At 45.1% G+C, this 27,025-nt stretch overlaps 1 protein-coding gene and 1 long non-coding RNA gene across 5 annotated transcripts in view; one reads left to right on the forward strand and one right to left on the reverse strand.

Annotated features, from left to right (window-relative positions):
- Galk2 (galactokinase 2) overlaps nucleotides 1-27,025 on the reverse strand; it is an 85,377-nt gene that overhangs the window by 18,100 nt on the left and 40,252 nt on the right. For all 4 annotated transcript variants that reach the window (XM_048332804.1, XM_048332805.1, XM_048332807.1 and 1 more), the window contains exons 6-8: nucleotides 13,269-13,367; nucleotides 11,836-11,988; nucleotides 2,893-3,103 (exon numbers count right to left, since the gene is read on the reverse strand). In XM_048332804.1, the coding sequence (XP_048188761.1) occupies nucleotides 2,893-3,103; nucleotides 11,836-11,988; nucleotides 13,269-13,367 (463 nt within the window). The remainder of the gene's footprint in view (nucleotides 1-2,892; nucleotides 3,104-11,835; nucleotides 11,989-13,268; nucleotides 13,368-27,025) is intronic.
- LOC125340914 lies at nucleotides 2,556-18,094 on the forward strand. Its single transcript, XR_007208836.1, has 3 exons — nucleotides 2,556-2,812; nucleotides 15,574-15,584; nucleotides 18,083-18,094. It is a non-coding gene; the product is annotated as an uncharacterized LOC125340914 (long non-coding RNA).

The following is a 27,025-nucleotide window of genomic DNA, read 5'->3' on the forward strand; positions in this document are numbered from 1 at the left end:
CATTTCTTCCTCCATGTGATGAAGCCCCGTCACGGAGCACGTTACAACCCGCTAAGCAAGTGTGTGAAGCTCTGTTGTCTGCCACGCAGCCCCAGTGACAGCCCACGGGTGCCTTCCTGCTCAGCTCGTGTCCTCTGGGAGGGGTGTCCGGGAGCATCCCCGCCGGAGTGACCCGGGCTGGGCGAGGGGGGCCTGGGAGGGCGGGAGCTACGTGTGACACCAGGCTGAGGGGACTCGTGGAGTGCTTGCCTGCAGACAGTGCACGGCAGGCACTACACTGGAACCTTCCAGAATGCAGGGAGGTTACAAAGATTTCCTTTAAGAAGCGTCATGCTCACAAACAGCTAATGAGTTGGCATCCGATGGCTTACACAGGACGTGAACAGGACGTGAGCACACACTCGTGTGTGCTGGCTGGGTACACCACGGCCTGCGTCCCTCTGGCAGCATCTCTGGTCCTGTCCCCCGCAGCCTCCCTGTCATCCTTCCCACACGGCTACAGGAGAACCACGGGCCTCCGGGACGCGGGATCCAAACCACACGGTAACGCCAAGAGTGTGATGGAGAAGCCGTCCAGGAGACAAGTGGTTCTGTGGGCAGCTGTTTGCGGGGGGCTGCGTGGCTTTGTGCTACTGTTGCTTCTTGCCCTGTGTGCATCGAAAGCCACAGTGTCACTAGGGGCTTCAGAGTCACAGAATCCAAACAAATGACCAAGCGGGCAGTACTTCATCTGCAAATGGTCACAGGCGAAGCCGGTAATTTTTGTAACAAAAGCTGTCTTGTTTAGATAGCTCAGGTGAGCAGCCAGGCCGCCCCAACTAGCACAGACACTCCGCGGAAGCCCCTCCTCTTCTGACCTGGCCCAGCCTATTCTTACCTGAGTGCTCAGTCCCTGTGTGCATCTGTGTGTCTTCAGCGATCACCTGTGCGTGACACACACAGCCATCTCTCCCGGATCCGCCCACGGCTTCCCTCCTCCTCCTCCTGGATCAGGCCTTGGGGATCCCCTCCATACACCCCCCACCCCCAGCCCGCCTCTGCGGCCCCAGAGCAATGGCCCACACGCTCCAACTGGTCATGTGGACAGGCAGTGCCAAGCCAGCAGTCCTAGAAGCTATTCCTAGCCAGTTCCTGGGGGTGCTTTGTAGCTTTTCTAAACATCTAAAGGAGCTAAGAATGTTGCTTTGTGTGTGTGTTTAATTTCAATTGTCTTTGGGCATTTCTAAACCTAATTATTAGCAATGTGGGAAGAGAAAAGCCCAGTTGCAGCACGGGGGCCTCCGGGAGGGTGGCTGGCCCCACCGCAGCTGCTGGCCGCCCTTGGTGGCAACCTCTTTCCCTGTCACTTCAAGGGCAGCGTGGCCCGGACACGCCTGTCAGGTGAGGAGGCCACGTGGGCACCATGAGCGCACAGGCAGCGGGCTCCACCTCCTTACGTGACACGGGGCTCCATACTAAGAACCCAAGTTCGAGTCAAAGCCGAAGTTGGCCGTTGGAAGTGGAGGCGTCGGTGCTCTCCAGCGCGGCCCATCTCCACCTTCACCAACAAGAGTCTTGTAGACGGCAAGGAAGAAAAAAGCCTTTGCTTCTAGACTTAGGCCAAAGAAAGCAAGAACTGTCAGGAAAATCCAAAGATATAAAAAGATCGGATCCCTAAAACTCAACTGGAAATTTGGCTAGGCTGGATGGCTAGATTTAGAAAGTCAACCCCAAAAAACTGATCTAGGCAACTCCAGAACCACAGACTAATTTATGTTCCTAGGGAAACCCTTTGAGGACGGCAGCATTACAAAACAGATTCATGCCTTGATCATCTCTTTCTCCCTCCTTCCCTCCCAGACACGGGCAGTCGCCAATTCCCAGAGGGGCCGCTGCTCACTGTCCCCACGCCTCTCGGCAAGTCTTCTCCAGAGTTCACCCTGATCCTCGGGGTTCCCTATGGCCTCCAAAGCCACACAACTTGCTTTCAGAATCTGGCTCAGATCGGAGCCCCCTTCTTCAGCATTGAGCCACTCCCCACCCCCCCACCCCTCCCACCCCGTTCTCGGGGCTGACTGCCGGCACTATCTATGGGATTGGTGTGTGGCATTCTCCCTGGTTAGACACTAAGTCACGAGAGGGTAGAGAGCGTATTCCACTTATCTGCGTGCCCCAGTATCTGTCATGTAGACATGCATGCCTGCATCAACACCCCCCACCCCCCACTCTCCATAGCACCTTCGTTCCCAAGCCCCGATCTCAGGGCTTCCCTCGACCGCTCCTCCAGGGGGGCTCCTGTGACAACTTTCATCAACTGCATGTGTTTTGGCTTTGTGAGTGTTTCAGTCTCTGTCATCGATACTCTGCTGCGGTAGTGCAAAAGCAACCACAACAAACACTAGTGAGAGTTTATTTTGCCCAAAAGGTGGCAGGGGGCGCTTCACCACAGACATCCTGTGCTCATCTCAGTTCTAAAGGCTCAGCTGACGATCATCAAATTCAAAACGACCGAGCAACGTCAGAAACCAAAACCCAATCCCTGCCCTCCAATCACGGGATGGAAATGGGGCCCAAATCCCACCCTCCCTAGCGCCACCCCAACAGGGAAATGCAACCTCAACTAGATGCTTGGGTCCCTAGTACTGATCTCCCACACAGACAGCGTTCACCTCTAAGAGAAAGTGTCTTCAGACGTGGCTCCAACATGTACCTGGTCTCCAGCAGTTTCTGATGTTCTCAGTATAAAAGCAGCACTATTTGAGATAGATAAGCGTCCACACTGGAGTGGGCTTCAGTTTCTACATGAACAGTTAGGACTTTCTGGAGCTCCAGAGTAACCTGGGGGTTTTCATCCATCCCTGGGGGGGGGGGGGTGGTTAGGCCTGGCGCCCCCCCTTCCTCCAGCAGACTCACCATCGTGGGTGTTTGGACTTAGGATTTGGGTCTGGAGGTCCTCCAGGCTGATTCCCAGACACCTGCAGATCTCCTCCCGGCTGTAGGGTGAAGGGTGAAGAGCGTCTTCCGTGAGCAGCAGCATCGCTTCCAAACTAACCCCCAGTTTGGCCTGCACCTCTTCCAGCCTCATGACTTTGTCCCATTGTAAGCCTTTGTACTTAGCCAGGAGCTGCAAGTTCACACCAAGACAATGGTCAGTTTTCCTTTCATCATCTGATATGCACCATGTTAATTAGCCAGCTGTTCCGATTTGTTCCAGTCAACCTATCCAAATTTCCCACCATTGCTTGGAAATGCATGCTGGGTTCAGATGTTTAGAATTAAACATGCCCTTGTGTCACTCATAGGCTAGTTAAATTCGTGTACTCACACACACACACACACTACTAATCTATATTGATTTTTTTAAACGATCATTCTTGTATCCCTATTTAACTCATCCATACTATATCTTCCCTCTGGGTGAAGTCCAGAGAAAGCTGTGCCATCTCATCTGACCTGGTCCTGAGATGGGCAGTTGGCCTGATTTCATTAGAGCCCTTCCTGTTTACTACACGCCTCTTTGAAAATGGCTAATGAGTTTAAGTATCTGGGCGTTTGGAGTCAAGTCCCAGATTTTAAATGAAAACCTCATTGGTGACCTTATGAAAAATCCCTTTGTTAGGTCACTGGAGTGGTAGAGCTGTATGCTTCGCCACTGGCAAGGAGGGAGCTTGGCTTCTGATTGTAACCACAGGCAGCCCCACCGTGGCTGACCAGGCCTACCTCCTCGAGGGAGCCCCGGTCTGGAAGAGGGTCCCCTCATTTTCCCCCAGCCACTAACATCTACCCCCTTCCAGGCAGTGACAACAAAACACTGAAGATCTTTCTCTCGCTGAGGTCTAGGTAGTTCACTGCCTGCATAGGAGGCACAGGTGCAAGACAAAGCTGTGGGAAAAGAGGAAAGGAGGCTTCCAGGAAACGCGCATCGGATTCGCTGCTCTCCTCGGTGCACGGTCTCATTTTCTTTTCTTGACAGGAAGCAGGACTTACCCAAAGACAACTGTTGTTTGGCAAGGGCCACTCACTTCTGAAGAATGTTAATAATTACCTTTTTCTAGATAAAGCCCTGGCTCATATATTTAAAAGCCATTGGGTTTTAAGACAGAGCTGGGAAAAGAAACAACAGGATTATGTTCCTCTGTTCAATTATTTTATAGAACATATTACCTCTTTTAAAGGAAGGATATCAACTAAGACCTTTCTCCTAGCCTTGTCCACTTCACTTATTAGTGTTGCTGGCTTTCTTCCTCTACAGATAAACCCATTCGTTCATTCATTCATTCATACCCTGTATTTCACAAATAATTTGAGAAACACTAAGATACATATAATGTGAAGAAATAAATGTACAATTTGCTTACATGGAAAGAGAGCTGATATAAATGATCTCCTACAGCAATGCTCCCTGACAAAACAAATCTAGCATCCAAGTGAGGCAAACAACACAACAACATAACAATAGTAGCGCTATCTATATGGATTAAACTGTGCCTTTTATTTTCATAATTATTAACAGTCCTGCATGGTAGTTATTAGCACTCTATTTAAGAGATGAGAGCCAGGTGCTGGTTGCTCATGTCTGTAATCCTAGTTACTCAAAAGGCTGAGCTTTGAGGATCCTGGTTTGAAGCCAGCCAGCCAGGAAAGTTCATGAGACTCTTCTCTCCAATTAACCACCAAATAGCCAGAAGTGCAGTTATGGCTGAAGGGGTGGAACACTAGCCTTGAATGAAAAAGCCCAAGAGAGGGCCTTGGCTCTGAGTTCAAGTCCCACTGTGTTTATGTGTGTGCGTGTGTGTGTGTATGCGTACGTACATGCACGTGCACACACACACAGACAAGTGCCATGTCCAAAGTCATGTAATACCAAAGTAGAAAACCACTTGAAGGGGAAAGAGGCCAAGAAAATGAAAAGAAAAAGCATTGGGGAACACCTCTCTTCCCATGATGGAAAGCGGACACTTACTTAGAACCTTTCAGTCAACAAGTTCCCAACCCCATCCGCACTTGAACTCATCACACTGGCCCCAGGAATAGGATCCAAAATATACCCTCGGCCAGTGACTGGAGGAGGAAGTCCACAAGCGAGGCCCGCAGCCCTCAAGGATGGATTTTCGAAGCCAGCCTCCTCTGGGTAAGGCTTTCCCTGAAGACAGAGGTCCTATCAGACACAAGCTCATGTTCGTTCCAGCAGGATGCCGGTGTAGCCCACTCAGCCCTCAGCTAGAGGGTCTGTCTACACAGCCACTTCGGGGTGCGTTTCAACTGAGGATAAAATCCAACACATGCTTCAACAACAGCTGCACAGCCACGAGCTGGGGAGCTGCACTGAGGGAGTGAACTAGGAAAGCCACTTAAGCTCTTCAAGATTTGGCTCGGGACACCGAAAGATGACTTGCAGATGAGCAAGGAGGGTGGGAGAGATGGATGTTGCTCAAAGACAGCACTTAATGAGCGAATGTGTCACTTGTGGCCCTTGTGACTGACAAACCTCACATTTGGGGGACAGGACTCTGAGTCATTGCATCACAAGCCATGGGTTTCATCACAGGCCGCTGGCTCGGCCTGCAGTTCTTTGTCAACGTCCACCCTTTCCCTTCACTACAGCAAGCACTACGTCTTTCTATCGCAGCTCCTTCTGGGAGGTTCCTGAGCACTGTGGGCAAGAGAAGAACAAGTGCTTTGTCCGCAGCCACAGAAGCAGGCCCTGAGACAAGAACCTAAGGGCAAGCACTGGGTGGGAGTGATCCTAAGGGGCAGTGGTAGGGAAGGGGGAAGTGAGGGAGCCACCGGTCTGCAAGGGCCCACCGCGGACCTGCACCGCACCTGCCAATGGAAAAAGGAAGGCTCCCCACCAGGTCAGCGGAGCAGAAGAAACATCCTGAAAGCGGCAGCAACTCATTCGACAGGCGCTTTCCCACACAACAAAAAGCAGTCGTGTCTGGTTGTATGAATCATGTATGTTTGTTGTAAAGTTTTCTGACAGTCCAAAATGCAAAAACCAAAAGCCAAAATAATCTCTAACCACCCCCAATGAGCTAACCACCAACTGCCGTTTTGGAAGCAAACTACTATACATTTCTCTATGCATTACCTCCATATACAGTTTGACATAATGGGACCCTATGCGTCTTTATTTTAACTGTGGACACCATTTTTTTATCTCTTCTCACCCCTCTTCCAACTACACCGCATTCCAATGCAGTGACTCCCATTCACAACTACCACGAACACTTCTGCCATGATGGCGAATCATCACCCCATTGTCAAAGTCTTCCTGGTCACGTGTATGCTAAAGAACCAACCTGTTTGCGCGTGATGGACCTATCAGCATCCTCTCTGAACCTCCCACAGTCGTGCCTAGTTCCTAAGGGGACGGGGAAAGGGCAGAGGCTGAGTCACACCTGGACTCTCCACTCACTTATAACCAATCGCCCCATGTTTTGGCCTGAAATTCTCTGGTCTGTGGAAAGAGGCATCTAGTGGTTACCTTACAAGCTGTCATGCAGATTAAATAAGAGTAAAAAATTAAACAGAAATCACCTTGCCTGGCCCCCAGAAAGCATTCCAGGAGGAGCGATTTCCTTTCTCCTGACCTTCCCCTACCTCTCTCGTAAATTCTCTCCCATTTGGCTCCCTTGTTTTAAGCCTTCACACTCGCAAATGTTCCCTGTTCTCAAATTCCCCAGTTACCACTTCTCCATCACTTTCGCTGCCCAGCGAGGAGAACCAGCGGCCCTGTGCACATCCTCACTAACCAGCCCAACCCGACGGCCTCCCCGGCCTTCTTCCACAGCTCCAAAAGCCACTGGCAAATCCATTGGTGCTCCCTCAGCCCTCTTAGCTTGTAGTGAGTCGGTGACTCCAGGCATTCTTCAGGACCCACCTTCAAACTCTGCTGCGCAGGCTGCCCTACATCGTTCCTCACTCCCCTCACAGCTTCTGGTCCTTACACCGCTTGCTTCCACAACTTGTTTCTCTCCTTTTACTTAGTCGATGCCCAAGTCCTGGCCTTCCCATGCCCTGGCCTTCCGATCCTCTATGGCCACAGTCTCTGCTTCAGTCAAATCCTGTCTCAAACCAAATCTGTGGACTATAGTCCTAGCCAAGCTGGGGTCCCCAGTCTGAGTAAGATTCCATGAAGAGGGTCCAGGACTACCTTCCCAGTCTCCTTCCACCGTGCCTTCTCCAGACCTTTCGGTGACATCTCAATATTGTGCACTCGTCGTTCCGGCTCCTTTCCTTCCTTCCCACATGCCTATACTCACAGTAAGTCTTCTGAGGACTGAGCATCCACCGGGTCCCTAGCAGACAGCTGGGAATGGCATACCTGGCCCTCCCCCGCCCCCCATCACAGTCCCCTGTGGGGGAGGGGCGTTAGATTACACAGCAGAGAACTTAATCCAGCTGTCACAAAGTGACAGAGCTGGAAACTATAGGCTAGGGTGAGAGCAAATATAAAGGCACTTAGCCTAATGGGGAAGGGGGCCCTGGAAAACTTCTCAAAGGAGTAACAGGTAGGACCGGGATGGGGCTCCTGGGAAAGGGCTTGTCCAGTACGTGCAGGCTCTGGGTTTGATCTCAAACATCACCAAAAAAAGGGAGTGGGGGAGGAATAGCATTTATGCCAGGAGTGAAATAGAAACCCAACACCAAAGGCCTTTCACTCAACCCTTTGCTATGGCTTCTCTCATCTCTCCCCCATTTTCATTTTAGCCCACCTTCCTGAAAACCTACAACCCACTCTTCCCTTCAATCAAGTCAGGCTGATGTTTGTAAAGCCCCTGCCATTCTTCTAAGGCCCAGCCAGTGGACCCTGCCCTGGTCACTGCACACACGGTCCCCGTCCCTCCCCCCCATCCCTCTCCACTCCCCCCCCCCCCCGCCCTGTCCTCTCAGCCCTGAGCCTGGAGCCACGGCTCTCCACAAACTCCACACTTCTCTTGGCAGACTGTGTGCTAGTGGATCAACAGAATGAGTGAAACTGACCACATTCTTGGGTATTTGGCTTTTCTCTGCTCCAATTCAAGGAAACTGCAAAGCCCTGAGAGGACTATGCCAACTTCTCACATTCTATCAGCAGACCAAGAATCAGTTCCATATGCAGCACGAAGTGACAGGAGCTGAGCAACTGGGGGAGCGATGGCTCTTGACCAGACAAGCCCTCGAAAAAATCGCTGCAAATTTTCCTTGAAGTGTCAAAGGACCACATGAAACTCCCAACTCCATTGCACCACACACAAGTTACCACAAAGAGCTGAGGATATGCAAAAGGCAACAGTATAATTCCCCTTCCCTCCCTGACTTCCCATAATACTTATTATTGGCATCACATATTTTATCCCTCAATGTAACTAAAGGATACTCTCTTTTATAGACATAAAATATTTCTGGAAAAGCTTAAGCCATGAAATATGTGTAAAATATGAAGAATTTTGTGCCCATTAAAGATCCCTGGCTACTTTGTTAATTTAAGAACATAAAAATGTGCCTCACTTAAAAGTATCATTTACGTAAGTAGTAATTATAACTCTCTATTGAGTTTGTTTTGAAATGTTTTTACTTTAGTTCAAATGCTCTACTCGACTGACTTTTAATGAATCTAAGTCAATTAAGTGTGTGTGTGTGTGTGTGTGTGTGTGTGTGTGTGTGTGTGTGTAGACAAGATCTCTCTACGTAGCCCACTCTGGCCTCAAACTCGTGATCTTCCTTGTATCTGCCTCCTAAATGCTACAGGTATATGCCACCTGCCCATTTCAACTAGTTTTGGGGAGCTGATGTAGTGAGACAGAGAAAGGAAACTTGAGAATAGATGGAACTGTCAACATTAAATAAAAATAAATTATGTCCTTTTTTTTTTGAGGAGCACAGGTCACTGAGGTTTTAATGAGTCTCATGGGAATTAAATGATTTTTATTGGTTTTCTACACTTTCCTGTACTAAGTATGAAAGGTACTCTGTTTCAAAAAAGGATCTTGGAAGAATGGAAGGTAAGGAAAAATAAGTGTTATGTTTTTCTTGGAGAGTTCTCTTTATGTCATTTTCAAAACTCTCCTGGTTGGCTATTTCCTATGAATTCCTATTACTATTGCTTGAAAATGAAAGGCCCACCTGGTTGAGCTCACCTCCCTTACCTTTTCACCTGAGTGTTTGTCTTCTTACTCAGTGAGAGTGTCCTCCAAGTAAACTTTAAATTCATAGTGCCAAAAATGCAATCTCAAAACAGAATCTCAGCATATGCTCCTGAGCAGAAGCACATTTTCCTAACATCAACTTCCTGGCTGCAGCCCATACGAGCAGGTTATCATTAACTCCCTCTGAACAGAACCCTGGGTTTTCATGAGCTGCAGAAACAGGATTAGAAAACATCCTCTACCACTTCCCCCTTCCACATTGTAAAAGAGAAAAACAATTCTTTAAAACAATGTGTTCTATCTATATCAGCAAGAAGGAATGTGTAGCCAAAAGCTAAATATAGATGCCAATTTCACTGACCAAAATACCTCTCAAGTATACAGTTATACAGTTAAACTCAGAGACATCCCCAAGAATAGGAGGCTCTGAACCAAGCAGCAGTGGCTCACACCTGTCCTCCTAGCTATTCAGGAGGCTGAGATCTGAGGATTGAGGTTCAAAGCCTCAATCAAAACCAGTGTAGGCAGGAAAGTTTGTGAGACTCTTATCTCCAGTTAACCACCAGAAGTAAAGATGTGGCTCAAGTGGTAGAGTGCCAGCCTTGAGCCAAAAACCTAAGGGACATTGTCCAGGCCTTGAGTTCAAGCCCTAGTACCAACACATACAGAAAGAAAGAGAGAGAGACAGATACAGAGACAGAGCAGAGGGACACAGACAGAGAAAGAGAGACACAGAGGGAGAGACAGAAAGAGAAAAGGAAGAAATATAGGAATAGGAGGTTTGAGAAGACTAAGATTTTCAGCTACTATTTCTTCCAAAAGAGATACCATTTTTCTAGTTGACAATTAAAAACATTCTCCACACGCCAATAATTTCTACTATTGAAGCTCAGCACATTTTCTTCCTGTTTTTTTTTTGGCCAGTCCTGGGGTTTGAACTCAGGACTTGTGTGCTGTTCATGAGATTCTTTTGCTTAAGGCGTGTGCTCTAGCACTTGAGCCACACCTCTATTTGCAGCTTTTCTGGTAGTTAATTCGAGATGAGAGTCTCATGGACTTTCTTGTCTGGGCTGGTTTTGAACTATGATCCTCAGATGTCAATCTCCTGAGTAGCTAGGATCCTAGGCATGAACCACAAGCTCCTGCCCTTCTTCCTCATTTTATACATGTGTACGTGTATGTGTGTGTGTGCGTGTGTGTGCTGGTCCTGAGGCTTAAATTTAGGGCCAAGGTACTGTCCCTGAGCTTCTTTTTGCTTAAGAGTAGCACTCTACCACTTGAGCCACAGACAAAGTAATGTATTGGAGGTAAGTGTCACTGACTTTCCTGCCTGGCCTGGCTTCAAATTCTAATCCTCAGATCTCAGCCTCCTGAGCAGCTAGGGCTACAGGAGTGAGTGCCTTGCTCTCATTTTATTCTTTGGAAGAGAACTCTCAATCTGAACCCATGGTAATGTTTTTAGCTCATCTATGGCTGTGGTAGAGGATATCTTAATTTCGTGATAAAGCCTTGAAAACAATATTGTGTATGTTTGAGGTCTCCTTACTCATCAACCTCAAGAGGAAACGTCAACAAAAGTAAGCCCTCAAACAAATAAGACACTAATTTCTTCCATCTCCTGAAAGAGGAAGTGTGCCCTAAAGGGGGAAAAAGTTCATTGGACCCTTGATATTGAAAAGTTTACTGAACTACTTCTCTTGAATGTAAACACTGATCAGATGCTATGAAGAGCTTAATGTTAAAACATTTTCCTACATGATCTTTAGAAATTGAGGAGGAAATTGTGGTTGAAAGCTAGCCAGGGCAAGAAAATCCATGAAACTCTTATCTCCAATTATCCAAGAAAAAGCCAGAAGGGGAGGTGTGGCGCAAGTGGTAGAGAGCCAGCCTTGAGTGGAAAAGCTAAGGGACAGCTCTCAAAGCCTAAGTTTAGAGCCCCATTGCTCCCCTCCAAAAAAAAGAGACCTGATGAGGGTTGGTGACAGCCAACACAACAGCTGGTTCCAAACAGGAAAGACAGGAAGAACAGCAGAAGGCAGAGAGGACTTCCTTCCTTGGCTTCCAGCCGGTTTCCTCCAGTCCTACATCCCCCCAGTAGCATGTCATTTGTATGGCCCTTTTCACAGCTCCAGACTACTTGGCACCTGGTTAAATGCTAACCATTTCTATCTGGTGTCCTCCTGCTTTAACTCTCCGCTCTCTCTATTTGTAACTGCTGAACCCTGTCTGCTGTTGGGTGCACCACAGCCACATGAACTGTGGAACAGAGAATCCCAAGACTCCCTTCTGGCTTGTGTCCATCCCTACTAGTCACCAAGAAGTCTCCAGGGCCTGGGGAACTACACCAAGTCTATACTTCTGAAACGACCAGGGATACCTATGTGAAACAGCACATCCAGGAGGACCAGGCTGGGTGAGGACCAGGAAGGAGGGGCTGACAGGATTCCAGTTGAGGAAACAAGACCAGCGGTTGTCACTCCCTTTTCTACCTGCAGTGCTACCTCATGGCCTGCTGCTTCCCAGCCCATTCCCTGGCCCCTTCTCCACGGCGGAATCCAAAAGGCCTAAGAGCTAGACAGGTGTACTGATTTATCTGTTTGGAGGCAGACTGCTCTGCATCCGATGACCTTCAGCTAGAATGCCTCGGCCCTCAAAACGCTCCCCTCAGAACATTGGGGATCGTAAAGAGAAAAAAAGCCTACTTAGTGTTTCACCCTGTCCGTACCTTTGCTGCCAGTCGGCATTCCATCACCCTCACATTGAAGTGGGAAGTGGCAGCTTTGTTCATCTCCACACAGCTGTTGGCAATCACAAACACCGCTCCGCTTGGGAGCTTCACATCCGTTGCCCTCAGAGGATTGAATTCTATCAACTTGGCCTATTGGAAAAACAGTAACAAGTGAGATGGTGTTTATTTGAATTCAGAAAATGTCTTAGGATCTATGCATTTATTTTCCTGAGCAAGTCTTCCCTCAAAAGGCAGTCATTCATTCAAATACTATTTACTGACATCCAGGTCCTGCTCTAGATGTTGGAGATGCTCAGAGACACAGACAAACACTGCCTCTGCGCTCACGGAGCCTGCAGGGGAGAGGAAGACACCATCAAGCTATTTCCAGCACAGGTTACAGAGACACAGAGGCGAGGCGTCTAGTCAGGTGCTGCTGAGTCTAGTCTCCTCTGAAAAAAGGGAAACTTAAACTGAATCCTAAAGGATGGACCGAGGAAAACAATGTCAAGAAGAAAGAATTTCTGAGAGTCCAGAGGGAGCAAGGGATGTGAGCGTGCTGAGACCCGAGTTTTGAAATCTGGTTGGACCTGGGAGTTTGGGGGGCAGGGGAGGGAGGGGGAGAAAGGGGAGGTGGAGGCAGGAGCAGCAATCAGATGGTGACATGCTCTGTGCAGGCCATTCACACTCTACACCTCATCTCCACGGCACGGCACGGCCAGAGCCCCATGTCCGCTTGTCGGGCCTCATCCACACTGCCCGGAGTATTTTCTGAGTATTCTTGTCTTTGGCTTAGGAGAACCAACAGCAAATATTCTTAATAAGAAAGAATGTAGGTGTTCTTGGGCAACAGCCAAGTCTGATGCAAAATTAAGGAAAGATCTTAAAGAAGTGTCTGTTCCTATTTTGGAAATGGGCATTTTATGGGCAACAGGCAAAACTTGTGCGTGGCTTGAGGACTTGGGAGCCAAGAGGAAGTGGTATCCAGAGGAAGAATCCATTCCTGGCTCTCTGTCAACATTCTTGTTCCCACCCACGGAAGCCCCAAAAATGTTGACAGGGAAAAATGATACCAAAGAGCCAATTACAAAAAGAGGGGTTTGTGAATAGAAATGGTAGGAGAACTAACATTTGAGTTGAAAACCAACATGAGAGCATGAAAAGGCTGTGAGATGGAGTGATTTAGGGCCGGGGAAGCATAGGAGGCCCGATAGCTTAACAACGGAGGCATGATATGCTATGATTCCAACTACTGAGGGTCAAACAGTCAATTAGCTAGCAGTAGCCTTGAGTTACAAAGCAGCTGGGAAATCTCCTCCAATGGAGCCTATCACTACACGGCCTAGAGCCAGCATGCTAGGGACCTCAAGGCCTTCCTCCCCACGTTAATTTCCCCCATTGGGATTTCCAAATAACTTGATGCCACCTACAGTTCCTTCTTCTGCAAGAAATGATATGGACTGGTCCATGCCTCCTCCTTCAGTGCCAATATAACGCTCACTCTTGGCACAGATTTCTGCCAATTCCACCTGGAAAAGCAAAAATTGGTTTGAACTGTGAATAGGGTCATGATCTATTTCTCACCTACTCGATAAGTCTAGATATGACACGCAGGTTTGAACTCCAGGGCCAACTCTAATTCATTCATAGTCGCCACCTGGGGCAACATGTTAACTGAGGCTCCAGACTGCCACCGAGCCCCGGAGGAAAACATACCAAGATCCACGGACAGCTCTGCTGCGGGCGTGGAATGAGACACTCGTCGTGCGGGCTGCTTCTAGACTTCAGAGACTAGCAGTTTCTCCACTGTTTCTCTTCACGCCACCCCTATCTAGACACATCGCTGAAAATCTCAGGCGGGCACCCATTCATTGCTGCTGCCATTGCTTTTATCTTCTACCACTGGACTAGTCTTTACAAAGCCTTCCGAAAGCCAAAGTGGAATCACAGTTGCTATTCTAAAAGTGGTGTCAGCTCCCTGACATTGCCATTAAAAATAGAGAGAGACCCTTTCATTAGGCACTTCTTTCAACCAAGAGGAAGAGGCCCAAGGGATGGACACAGTTCGGATCCAAGCTGAACATTTCAAAAGGCTGCTCAAGAATCTAATGGAATCAAATCCAAACTCCTTGGCTGAGCAAATCAAAGCCTTTCAAAATCTAGGACCAGTCTGCACTTGAATTTGCAAGACTTATCATTCTTTTCCAGTTAGATAGGTCAGACTACCTCACACGTGTTAATACAGCCTGGTGTTACTTCCTCCTTCTCTCCTGCTACCCCTCAATAGTCAGCTTGTTGGCCTCCTACATTGGGCTGGTTGCTATGATAGCCACCGAAACATTCCTCCATCATGAAGCCTTCTCATTATCCCCTCGGTGACATCTGCTTTCTCTGAACACATGACTATTTCATCCTTTTAGTCTCCTTGCTATTCAATCAGCCAATCTTCTAAGACTGGATTCAGAACTTTCTGTCTTTCTTGTTTGATGAGAAGAGATTTGTAGCATAGTCATCCTGAAGCCTTCACAGATGGTAGTCATTTCTTGTCTGCATGGTGGCCGATATCTTCTCCTCAGCACAGTACACCAAGTCTTGAATGATCGGAAGACTTCTGTGTGTCCTGCTTCACACAATGCCCAGCACGTAGTACATACTCACTAAACACCTGCTGCTTTCACTTGAAGAATAGTGGCCCAAACACCATCTGATAGAGTCTGCTTTGCCTTGTGATGTGGGGTAACCTTGGGATTTTGACACCAGGGACAGCGCGCATGATATGCTGACACACAGAGCCACTGAGCTGGCCATAATAGGCATGTTAAAAAGAAATTAGCAGCCAAAAGGTCAAAACACTTTGCCTTACCATGCAGAGGAACAGCACACACGCATACAGCACTCTATGCAGCCTGCCGGGGTTCATGGGGGGCCTGGGGGCAGCGCACCGGGTCACTGCCTCCTCACGGCAGTGCCGGGTACACTGTGACTCCCCCTCACGTGTCCAGCGGCACCGCTTCTCCCGGCGCACTGGTGAGGACCACAGGGCTTAGACACACACAGGCAGGGAGGAGCCAGGGTATGAGCTGCACCCATCTACCCCTCACCCAAAGCCTGTGCTCCCTTCATTCTGTACCTCAGTTACATTCCCCAGCGTGGAAAATACAACCCATATCTTCCCTACTTCAGAGTCATGTGAAAAGACCAGATCTGCCAGTGCTTAAATAGTAAAGAAACTAGAGCATGAAGTCTAGGTTTATTAAACACCTCCTGATGCGCGAGTTAACTATGTTGATGACCCTAAGACATTAATTTCTCAAAACCAGCTACAGATCAGCCCATACCTCTGCCCCTTGGTTGCCACCTCCTGTGCTACATTCTATCAGGTTCAACATGGAACAGGATGGACAATACCCAACCACTCTAAACGGAGAAAGCAAAGAAAATGAAAACAAAGAAGTTAAAGGATAAAAAAAGCCAGGTGCCAACGGCTCATCCCATCATCCTAGCAACTCGCAAGGCTGAGATCTGAGGGTCTCGATGGGAAGGTAGTCCAGGCAGACAAATCCAAGAGTTAGCTCCAATTAACCAGCAAAAAAATCCAGAAATGGAAATGTGGTTCAAGAACTGAATGCCAGACTTGAGTGCAAAAGGCAAGACGGAATATGAGGAACTGGTGCACATGTACGCATGTGCGTGCACACATACACACACACACACACACACACACAACACACATAGGTACCATCTATGTCTCATCCATAGTTGTCCATCATCAGTTGTCCACCCATGTTACGAATGAAGGAACTTCCTAGGGTTATTAGCTGAGTTTAGGCCAATGATTACTACAGCTACAGTTAAAATGCTCTTAATCACCATACCATATAACATGGGAAACTATGACTACAATCTAGCTGCAGAGTTACTGTGAGAATCCTAATAATTAAATGACAACCCCTCAAATAAGAGCAACTCGCAGTGCTCTACAGCCCTACACATTGGCTGAGTTTGTTCATTTTACCAATGAATAAATTTGTACGAGAAGGGAGCTGAATTTGAAGCCCAATGTAAAGATATCATAATTGTACTGAAACATGGAACTTTACTTTTTTAAGTGTTCAGGGAAACACAATTTTTAAAGATTCTGGATACCCCTACAAAGGCCAAATCAAAACAAAGAGTAATCAGGTCTGAGGAAAACAGCAAATTGTATGCCTTGTTTGAAGTGTCGCAGCCTGACTGAGGAGTGAAGTCCCTACCACTAAACAAAATAGGCCCATAGTGAAGACCTCAGGTGCAGGCTCAGCAACTGGTCCCCAGTGAGCCCAGCCCTTCCCTCTGCTACCAACAGCAAACAGGGAAATCCTAAATGTTAGGGGAAGCAGAAAATGGTGCAATGAAAGTTAAAAAGAAATCCAAGTTCTATTGAAGGAAACAACTGCATAATTAGACAGTAGTACAAGACTCAGGCTTGTAGCCCAACACAGAGACAGCAGGACCTGAACTCGGAGTCATTAATGGAGGGACCCAATTGCACCAGGTTGCAAATGGAGGGAGAGAATGAATATCTGTCATTCTGAGTGATGAAGGGGAGATATGTGAGCTGGCCAGGCATTCTCGGTCCTTTGGGATGCTGGATATAGAACCATAAAACATCCTCTGAGAATTATAATCTAAGAGACTTGTAAAGGCACTCAATCAATGCGCCTTAGCTGCTTATGTTCTATAAAATCTCAACTGACTTCACAGGAATAAGCAGCAGCTGTCAAAAACACACGAACACAAGTGTACAGAAAAGAAGAATGCTGGAAGCTAACCACAGAAAAATCAATAGGAATGCAGGCATCCAGTTTTGGTTAGCAAAGGACCACATCATCTTTCCATGGGACGGCTGAGGAGGCCTGAGGCTTTCCTACTTCTCTGCACCCCACAAACACATCACAACCTGAAAACCGTCAAGCAAGAACAGCAAAGCTCTAACCAAGCTGGGGTTCACCCTCCTTCCTTCCAATTCGTTTTCTTCTATTACACCAGAGCACGTTAATGACCTCAGGAAGTTCCCATCCAGTCCTTTCCTTCAAAGCACTAATGATGAAGCATCATTAGTGAAGGGGAGGCAATTTGCCTGAGAAACTCTGCTAATATTTGTGGCCAACAATTAACTATCTATTCTGACTTCTGCCCTCTAAACAATTAGAAGAACTTTGACATTACGCATAGGCCATCTTTATTGAGTTACTGAAAATACTTAATTAGGCTACTTTGCCTTCAGTGGTTCTCTTGAAACACCCCAGGGACCAAAAATCACACAGGCTCCCAGGATTAGCCAGCCTGCCCCTTCGCTGGCCAGTGAGGCTCCAGGGGAAAAGAAGAAACAACGGGGTTAGATTTAACAGTCACTTAGAAGCTAACGACTCACCAATGTGCTGCCAAACTAAGCCTAGATATTTATACAAACGATAAATTTAAAAAAAGATGAGAGATATGAATACAGTGAGGTCTTTGTTTAGCTGTTTTAGTCATGAGCTATTTTTAACCAATCAGATTGTTAAAAGGTACATTACATGAAAAGAAATGTTAATCTCTTGCCTCCGAGAAGCCTTACTATTCCGAACACACCACCTAAATCAAGACAGACTCACACTGCCACTGTTGAGCCACCGGAAGTTCAAGTCAGGACAAAGTCAGAAATCAGCAGCCCCGTTCGTGCACTCATGTAAAGGGTGTCCTATGGGCAGGTGAACCTCCAGTGGCTGCCCTCAAAGAGGTTACAGTATTGACAGTCTGCTGGTCTTCAACAGAAAATATTCTGCTACCACACTACACTCTCATTTGGAGACACTCTAGAGTGCTCCATGGAAAATAAAGGAACAGTAGTAATCATAAGCCTGCTGTAATTTTAACATAAAAGGGGAAGAGCATTATTTCTGCTTCACATCTCTCGCATAAAGAGATATACCTCAAAGGTATTAGTAACTTTTGCATTCTTTTACTCTAGGAACAGCTGTCTGAGGATATTGAGAATCAGTGTCCACAATGCGCACAGCAGACACGACGAATCCTGACAGTTTAAGACTGAGAAGTTCTAGCCAGTACTACAAGAGCTCAGATCCGAAAAGCAACAGAAACTAGAGGAATAAGGTTCTGGAGAAGGACACTTGCTAAAATCCCCAACCATTGAACCGTTGGAGAGATGGAGCCGCAAAAGGCCCGTAGTAGATGTTCCACTGCAGACGGCAAGAACTCGGAGGGCAGCAGTGAGGACAGGCGGCATTAAAGACACCGCAAGTGTCCAGGGCAGGATCAGTCTCTGAGTCAGTGTCCGTAGCGAGTAGCAGTTCCAGGACCCGAATCCAGAACTCAGAGACTTGGCTCTGTGCTCCTAAGTGCAATATTACATTTTTACCCTTAAGACTGAGAAGAATGGATCAGGAGCTCGACATTCATAAACTCAAAATGTTGAGTTTTCTGTCCTTACTTTATTTCTCACTAAGGCAGACAAACACAATTAGCTGAATCCTTCTCATTGTTTAAATTCTTTTTTTTTTCCTTTTAAAAAAGTGGAACGAGGCAGCAAATACATACCAGTGTAACTATTATTGGGATGAAGTGAGAGAGAATTGCTGAAGGAACACATTGTTGTGGGAAGGTAGGAAGAAGCATGGTACGAGGCTGGAATGAGACCCCAATATGAGCGCCGTCACTGCTACTGAATGCCACAGAGGTCCCCAATGCCTGTGGTGGAGACTGATGCTGCTTCCTTGTCTGGCAGACGGTTTATTTTGGTTCTGATCTTCCCAAAATGCTCAATAATGATGATAATAGGGGGTGGTTGCAGGTCTGCAATCTGTGGCTTGGCAAGTGTTATCTTGGAACCCACGGCCCTTCCCAGGGGCCCCTCATGCTCCACAGGCTGGGGGGTGGGAAGGCTTCATATTGGGTTTTCAGCAATGTCATCTCGGTCCCTGGCTTGAAACCAAAGTCTAGAACTTTTGACTATAAACCAATCTAAACCATTCAGGAGAAGGTAAAGAAAAGAGAGGGCATTCAGGAACTGAGTCCATTATTTCCCTTCCTAACGTAATAACATGCATAATAATAACTGTTAGAATTAACACCTGGTAACTTGTCTAATACAGACTGAATATAGCTAAAACTCAAAAAGAAAAATAATTTCCCCGAACCATGATCTGAATCAACCATTTACAGGACAGGTCTGTGTCTTTGCCTCCTGCGCTCCGTTACCAGAACTCTGTGTCATAACGCTATCTGAGAACTTAAGAGGCAGGGAATGAAATCCAGAATATTCTAGAGTAGAGTTCAAGGGGAACAGAGCTGCTGTAATAGCTCTGTTGATTCCCATATTGTGTTTAGGAGACTCACTTCTATGTATGCGTACAATGACCGACAAAGCCTGTTAGCAGCTAGGAGACCCCAGGACGTGCACAAATGCCTATAACATAGGTCAACACTTTCAGCAGCTAGTGTAGAATGCGCCTGGAACAGAACTAGAACAGACTGCAGCTACGGGAGAGGACAGGGACTTACTGAAGGTTGAATCAGCCCTTCTGGAATAGAATGCCTCAATAAATGGGGATAAATGAAATAAATCATCAGAATGAACAATAGCCTCTCAAGTGGTCATATTGAATTCAAAGCCAACATAATTATTTACATTACCGCCAGGAAATTTGATCTTTTTTCTTCTTTTCTTAATAGAGTTAGATATCATCACAATGCATGATCTAAATCAGTTAGGACCTGAGTCTCTGTGGAGATGACGATTTTAAAAGGGGTATTGTGTCTGTGCTTGAAAACCTCGCGGTGGTCTAGAGAGAAACATCTGCAACACACAATGAAAAGCACTATAGGGAAGTTAAGGGGTTAACTGAGACCCTCTAGGGCAGGGAGCGTGAACCTGAAATAGGGGAAATCCACTGAACCATTTTTCAACACCAGAGTTAACCCACAGTCCCAGTCTGCCATCTGGCAAAATCAAGGCATGCTGGGTGACTTGGATGGTACTGAGTGAGCAAACACACGGTCAATGACCAACACAAGCGTCCGTCGCCTCCTAATGAAGAGGGGCCAACCTCATAAGCAAAGGCCGCGCTGTTTATCTTTCTTTCCCATAATGCACGAACTACACGGCTACAGAAACCAAAATGATCAAATGACAGTCCTGACTTCTATCAACACCACCCACCTGGAAAGAAAAAACAAAGATTAATACATCTAAGAAAGCATGCAAATGACAGGTGGCCCTTTCCTCAGCTGGGACACGGAAGTCCACCTGTTCCCCCTGGAAGCTTGGGCTCACCCTACATTCATCCCGGCCGGCTGCTAGGAGGAATATACACTCCTATATTCAATATATACTACTATTGACTTCTTTTAATCTAACATAAAGCTTTAACGAACTAAGCCTGGGGAGTATAAACCCTTTCAAGAGCACAACAATTAGAGATATGCAGACATGTAAATATTTGTTAGGCAAACCAAATTTGTGTTGCCTGGCATTTTCTTTGGAGCCTGCCCATGTCATTACACTGAAATGTGATCTATACAAATCCTGAGTGACTGCAAGTGAAATAATGTGACTCTATATACACAGTGATGGTTTAAAATTACATTGGCTTTGGTTATTTTTATGTCAGTTTATTCCAAGCTTAGTACATTTTGTTTCCCAAACAGTGAAGCAAAACATGAAAATACACTGCAACAATAAGGAATTTTAACTCCTTTAAAAAGCTGTGAATTTGTCATTTTAAGTCACCAGCATTTTTATTAATTCAACAAACATGCATTAAGGATTGTATCTACTAAGATTCATTATGGAATAGCTAAATATAATGGGTATTTCATAAGTCTTTCATAACTTAGTAACTAAAAGTATATAAACAGTGAGTATATACATATTTCTATGTATATTTAAAAAAAGAAACAAGAAACAATACTATTGGAGAAATAGAAGCCATGTGATATTTCACCAGGAAGTGGACATCGATACAATTTTCTGTTGGGAGAGTTGGGGAAAGAAGTTAGGCTCCATCCAATAATAAGTCAACCATTTGACAAGTTAAAATTATGGAAGTCTCTCTCTATCTCTCTCTCTCTCTCTCTCTCTCTCTCACACACACACACACACACACACACACACAAAACCTACTTTTAAAAAATGTCATTGTTACCAGGTGCTAGTGGCTCAAGCCTGAAATCCTAGCTACTCAGGAGGCTGAGATCTGAGGATCACAGTTCAAAGCCCACCTGCTCAGGAACCACCAGAAAACCAGAAGTGGAGCTAAGGCTCCAAGGGTAGAGCACTAGCCTTGAGCAAAAGCACTCAGGGACAGCACTCAGACCCCGAGTTCAAGCTATTTGATGAGATCTTGTCTCAAAAATAAAACAAAAAAAAAGGAGGTGGAGGTCTAAGCTGCTACACTAACAATCTTTTAATCTATTAATTGCATTTATAATGTGCTTTGCCACAGATGGATAATCATGAGATTTTACATTATTGCTGACAAGTAACAATTTTATCCCTAAAGCTGAAGCAAATCCAGAAAAACATCTAAATATAACAGCACTTTACATTAGAACATAGATGACATGTTCCTAAGGGAAATGATTTATTCCTAAGGAAACATTACATCTTTAAATTTTTTCTGATATGTTTCTGTTTCACCACCTCATTTTCTTTTGCAAGTAGTTTGCTTTATCATCAGATTTAACCATTACAACCTTATTTTAAGAACTAAAACATTTATAAAATCTGACCATTTTATTTTAAGCCATGAAAATAAGTGCAAATGAAGTTCAATCATAAAAGTTAAAAGGAACATTTTCATCTCTTTACAGTAAAGTCTTTCCAAACACGTAGCATCCTAACTGAATTTTTGCATGATTTACAAGGCAGAATCGCAATTTTATCTGAGAGGGAAACGTTAATTAGATATTCCCTGGGAGCCTCAGGAATCAGGGCCAATTCTACCTTCCCTGTAACTTACCTAAATTGTTGGAGATTACAGGCTTTGATGACCATACATAAAGTTCCACAGGCCCTGCTTCCTCTTGATTTAAATAAACATGGCCGAAATTAGCAACTGTTAATAGCCCAGAATGTCTTCTTATGTGGAGTATTACCCAAGATCTTTGAAACAATTGTGTTTTATTTGCACGCTTAAAAGAATTCAAACAGTATATTGGTCAAAGGGTAACCTGGGTGGCACTCATTAAAATCTATCATTTGAAAGTGATACCAGAGCCAGCCCGCCCGCCAGCCCGCCAGCTGGTGTGTGTTGTGAGACCAGACTGTTGCTGATGGGAAGCAGGCACGCGGGTGTTAATGGCACATCCTGGGTTTCTGGAAGACGAAATGAAATGGGATCCCAATTCCTGCTTCCTCTATCGCTCCAAGAAGTCATGAGGGGCCACAGGAAAGAGTTTAATTACAGGGTAAAGCTTGCACAGGAAAAAGTACTTTAACATGTCCATCTGCAACTCGATAGGACTGTACAGTCTACCCATCCAAAGTGACACTTAAGCAAATGTTAACTTTGCCATGCATGAACCTAGAAAACACATCTTCCTGCTCGAAGGGTTTATTCTTTAAAGAGTTACTATGGAAGAATATGAATGAGATGTACAGTAAGAGGTTAATGGGTATTTGGAAACTGTTTTTGCTAAAAAGCACTGCAAATGTAGTTACAAGGCAACTAAAAGCAGGGAAGAAGCTTGGCATTGGTGCCTCTGCTGGAAATCTGTCTGCTGGGGACCAGTCTCTTCTGTACCCACCTTGGGGCCACTCTGGATTCCAGGAAGGCCTAGATGGATGGGTAAACATCTTGTGATGAGAGTGGAGCTGTGCTCCAAGCAACACTGATTTCCTAATCAAGATGAGGTCCTGTCTGACCATCCTGAGGTGATGATCAACTGCACACCTTTGACTACAGGAGCCTCTCTGTGCTGGACTGTTAAGCCATGCATATTATCTATCTCCACTTCCTTCTACTCAAACCTAAAGCTCATGCCTGTACTTCTGAAATTTCTTGCATTTTTTTAATAACCAAGAAAACTTAATTTGTAAAAAAAAAAATCATTCTTTCCCTTAGTCATTTTGGAGATATCTAGCTAAAATATTAGCAAATCACTCTTATATACTGCTATTACTCATAAGGCAGAAGTGAATGATATAGGCACTGGCCTAACTAAATTATACTATTTTTCTAGTCCTACTCCCTAGTGTTATCGCCTAGAATTTGATCCTCATCTCTCACTTTCAATCATCAAAGGCATTAGAAAAATGGAGTTGGAGGGGAAAAAAACATCACAATGTACTAGCTCAAATGCTTCCCAATTCTGAAAAAGTATCAAGACTTATAAATTGCTCAATGTGCTTTTAAGAGAATAAGCTACTAAAAAGTTAATAGAAAAATACTCAAAAGAGAAAAAAAAGTTTATAAAAACCAACCCTAAAAATTAAATTTGAGAAATAGGGAAATTTAGGAAATGACACTTTCTTAGATTTCTCAAAGATAATAAATTAGACACAACCATTTCAAGGGATATGGGTACTTGCAAATTAGATAAATGTCCTTAGGTTTTTAAAATTACTATTGCAAAATATTTTACTGAATGAATGTTTGCTAAATGCCATTAGACCTGAGAGTGACCACGTTTCAGCATTACATTCATGTGGAAAAGTATTTATTGAATTTAAATTTTATTAACTTGAGGACTATAAGTATGAAAGAGAAAAAACTTTTCTAATCATTTGAATTTTCCCTATTTGAGGTGATGCATATGTTAACAAGCTTTATTTAATTATCCATATTGTATTCATAAATGTACTTAATTTTAATGGCAGGAAATAAGCAATGCAACTTTGAAATGCTTCACAATGATTTATAGGGCAGGTTTGGGGTTTTTTTTTTTTGTCTGTACAGCCATGGGAGAGCTGGATTTCACTATTATTCCTCACACCCTTTTGGTGGTAGTTGTTCTTTCCTTTTAATTCTTCTTTTTAACTGATTCACTTTAATTAAAACTAAGCACTCTGCCCAAAAATAAAAACATGTGTGGCCGGTTCACGGGTTTGGTTACCCTAGTATCGCCATCTAGTGGACACTGTTTAGGCAATAAATTTCTCATCACCCACTTTATTATACAAAATAATTGTGAGCAAGAAAAGCAGAAAAAATATGGTGAGGCAGGTGTTTTCCTACCAAAAGAATTCTCAACTAGAAATACCAAGAGATTCACGTTAAAGTGTTACACTATAGTACTATCATAGTGTTCAAATTACAGCTATCATCCAAAAACAACCAAAGCTGGCAAGGATGTGGAGGGCGGAGGGAGGAAGGAATCTTTATGTCTGTGGGAATGTAAATTCGTCCATCCACCATGAAACTCAGTATGGAGGTTCTTCAATAAAGTGAAAATAAGCTCAGTTAAACTAAAAATGAGCTATCGCTCAAGCCTATCATCCTCACTGCTTGGGGAGGCAGAGATCAGAGAGGATCACGGTTTGAGATCACCACCGTTGGTGAGACTCCATCTCAAATCAAATGACTGGATCTGGTGGTGCATACCAGTTTGCTCAACTTCAGAGGAAGTACAATCGTTGAGCACAGTGGCCCATGCCTTTCATCCCTAAGCAATATGGGAAGCGCAAGTAAAAGGCTGGCTGCCCAGGCCAGGCTTGGCGCCAAGCAGACCCTTACGGTCATAAGCATTGATGAAAGGGTCTGGAGGCAGGGCTGATGCAGCAGAGCTCTGGCCTAGCAAGCACAAGGCTCCAAGTTCAATCCTCAGCACTGCCAGAATAGATAGCTAATTTTTAAAAATAAAATAAAAATATCCTATGTCAGAGGGAATGTAATTCAATATACAAGAGAATACTTGAACACCTATTTTGTTGAAGCGTTCACTATTCATAATAACCAAGCTACAGAATCAGCCTAGGCACCCAAAACCCAATGAACGGGCAAAGAAAAGGTGGTATGTATGCATAATAGAGTATCATTCAGCAGTAAATAAGAATGAAAATATTTTGTTTTCAGGAAAACAAATGGAACAGGAGATTATCATGTGGAACAAGATAAGCCAGCTCAGAATGACAAATACCACATGTTTTTGCTCATCTGTGCAATCTCTATCTCATAATGAAGACAATAATATGACATGATTGTTAAAGGGAGGCTGTTAGGGTGAGTAATGGGGAGGGGGGAAGAGGAGAGGCCGGCAGGGGTGACTACAACTGAAGTACACTAGACATATGTAAGAACTGTTAAGGATGGGGAGGAGAAGCTAAGAAAGAATAAGAGAGCGGGTAAATTAGACCACAGTACACTATATGCACATGTAGAAATGGCACAATGAAATCCCTTTGTACAAATATTTACTCTTAAAAAACACTACTTCTGTCTTCTTTATGTATGGTGTAGTTGTGTATCTTTGGGAGGGGAGGGAACGCACAGAACTGGAGGGAAAAAGGGTGAAAAGTGCAGCAGTGGAGCTCACTGAACCCTGAGAAGTGAACTGTACAGCTCGTGGGTAAGGACCGAAAGAAGAGACTGGGAGAGAACCAGGTAACAGATGACACAGTGCGAAAGGAAATGTGCTCGTTACCTAACTCATGTAATTGTCATTTCTCTGTACGTCACCTTTACAGTAACAATAAAGTGAATAATCAAAATAATCATAAATAAGGTAAATTAACATTAAAAAGTTTAATATAACTTTCAATGCTTTTTTTTTTGGCCAGTCCTGGGCCTTGGACTCAGGGCCTGAGCACTGTCCCTGGCTTCTTCCCGCTCAAGGCTAGCACTCTGCCACTTGAGCCACAGCGCCGCTTCTGGCCGTTTTCTGTATATGTGGTGCTGGGGAATCGAACCTAGGGCCTCGTGTATCCGAGGCAGGCACTCTTGCCACTAGGCTATATCCCCAGCCCCTTTCAATGCTTTTGTTTCCAATTAGATCTATTCCTAAAAAAATCTGCTAGAATATTTACATGTATATATGAGTTTATTATGAAACTGTTCATACAATTAGCCTAAGAATTACTTCAACTCTTAGATCTCAGAATCTTAGTGCTAAGAGGGACATCAAAAACTACCAAGAAGGGCTGGGGATATAGCCTAGTGGCAAGAGTGCCTGCCTCGGATACACGAGGCCCTAGGTTCGATTCCCCAGCACCACATATACAGAAAACGGCCAGAAGCGGCGCTGTGGCTCAAGTGGCGGAGTGCTAGCCTTGAGCGGGAAGAAGCCAGGGACAGTGCTCAGGCCCTGAGTCCAAGGCCCAGGACTGGCCAAAAAAAAAAAAAAACTACCAAGAAGCTGGGCACCAGTAGCTCATGCCTGTAAGCCTAGCTACTCAGGAGATCTGAGGAGGATCATGGTTCAAAGCCAGCCCAGCAGGAAAGTCCATAAAACTTTTATCTCCAATTAACTACCAGAAAACTAGAAGTGGCACTGTGGCTCAAGTGGTAGAGCATTCTTAGGCCTTAAGGCCCAATGTGGGCATCAACAGTGTGATCTACCCAATCCACTGGCTCCACACGGTCCAGAGTTCCTAGCAACAGGGCTGTACCAGGCTCCACATTGCTCCAGAGGTGGGACATTCTAGTCTAAAAAGTTGGCTATGGTAGAACCTCACTAACAGATGGGTCATGATACAGTTCTTTGAAATTTCCCAAGTGCTAAACAGATGCTAAGCTGAGTTATTCATAATTCAAAAAAAGTACATATCTTACTCCCCAAATTTGATTAGTAAAGTATTCCTGCTTTCATACACATCTGTCACAACTTTGGTTCTTTGGAGTAAGTTTCTGTAGATGAAAGATCACACAGAGTACTGTGGAACATTTAAAGGGGAAGGTGCTTACTCCTGAGAAATCCTGACTATAAGCCTTGAGTCGATCAGGCTTTTCTGTGAACTTGTCCTTTACTTCAAAATGAAACAAAATATGGAGAGTACTTTCAGCTCACAAAATATTAAACGCACAGACAACAGCCTCACTCCATGTGTTAAAGAGAACTGAAGTGACTTTGGCTTCATAATTATTGTTTTAAAAGAAGTTAAAAAACATACACGTGTAACCCCAGCACAAGGGAGGCAGCAGAGATATGAAGATAAGGCAAGCCTGGGCTAAATAATAAACATATGAGAGATTGTCTCCAAAAAATAAAG

Source organism: Perognathus longimembris, chromosome 23 (assembly GCF_023159225.1).
Source record: "Perognathus longimembris pacificus isolate PPM17 chromosome 23, ASM2315922v1, whole genome shotgun sequence".
NCBI classification, from domain to species: Eukaryota; Metazoa; Chordata; class Mammalia; order Rodentia; family Heteromyidae; genus Perognathus; species Perognathus longimembris.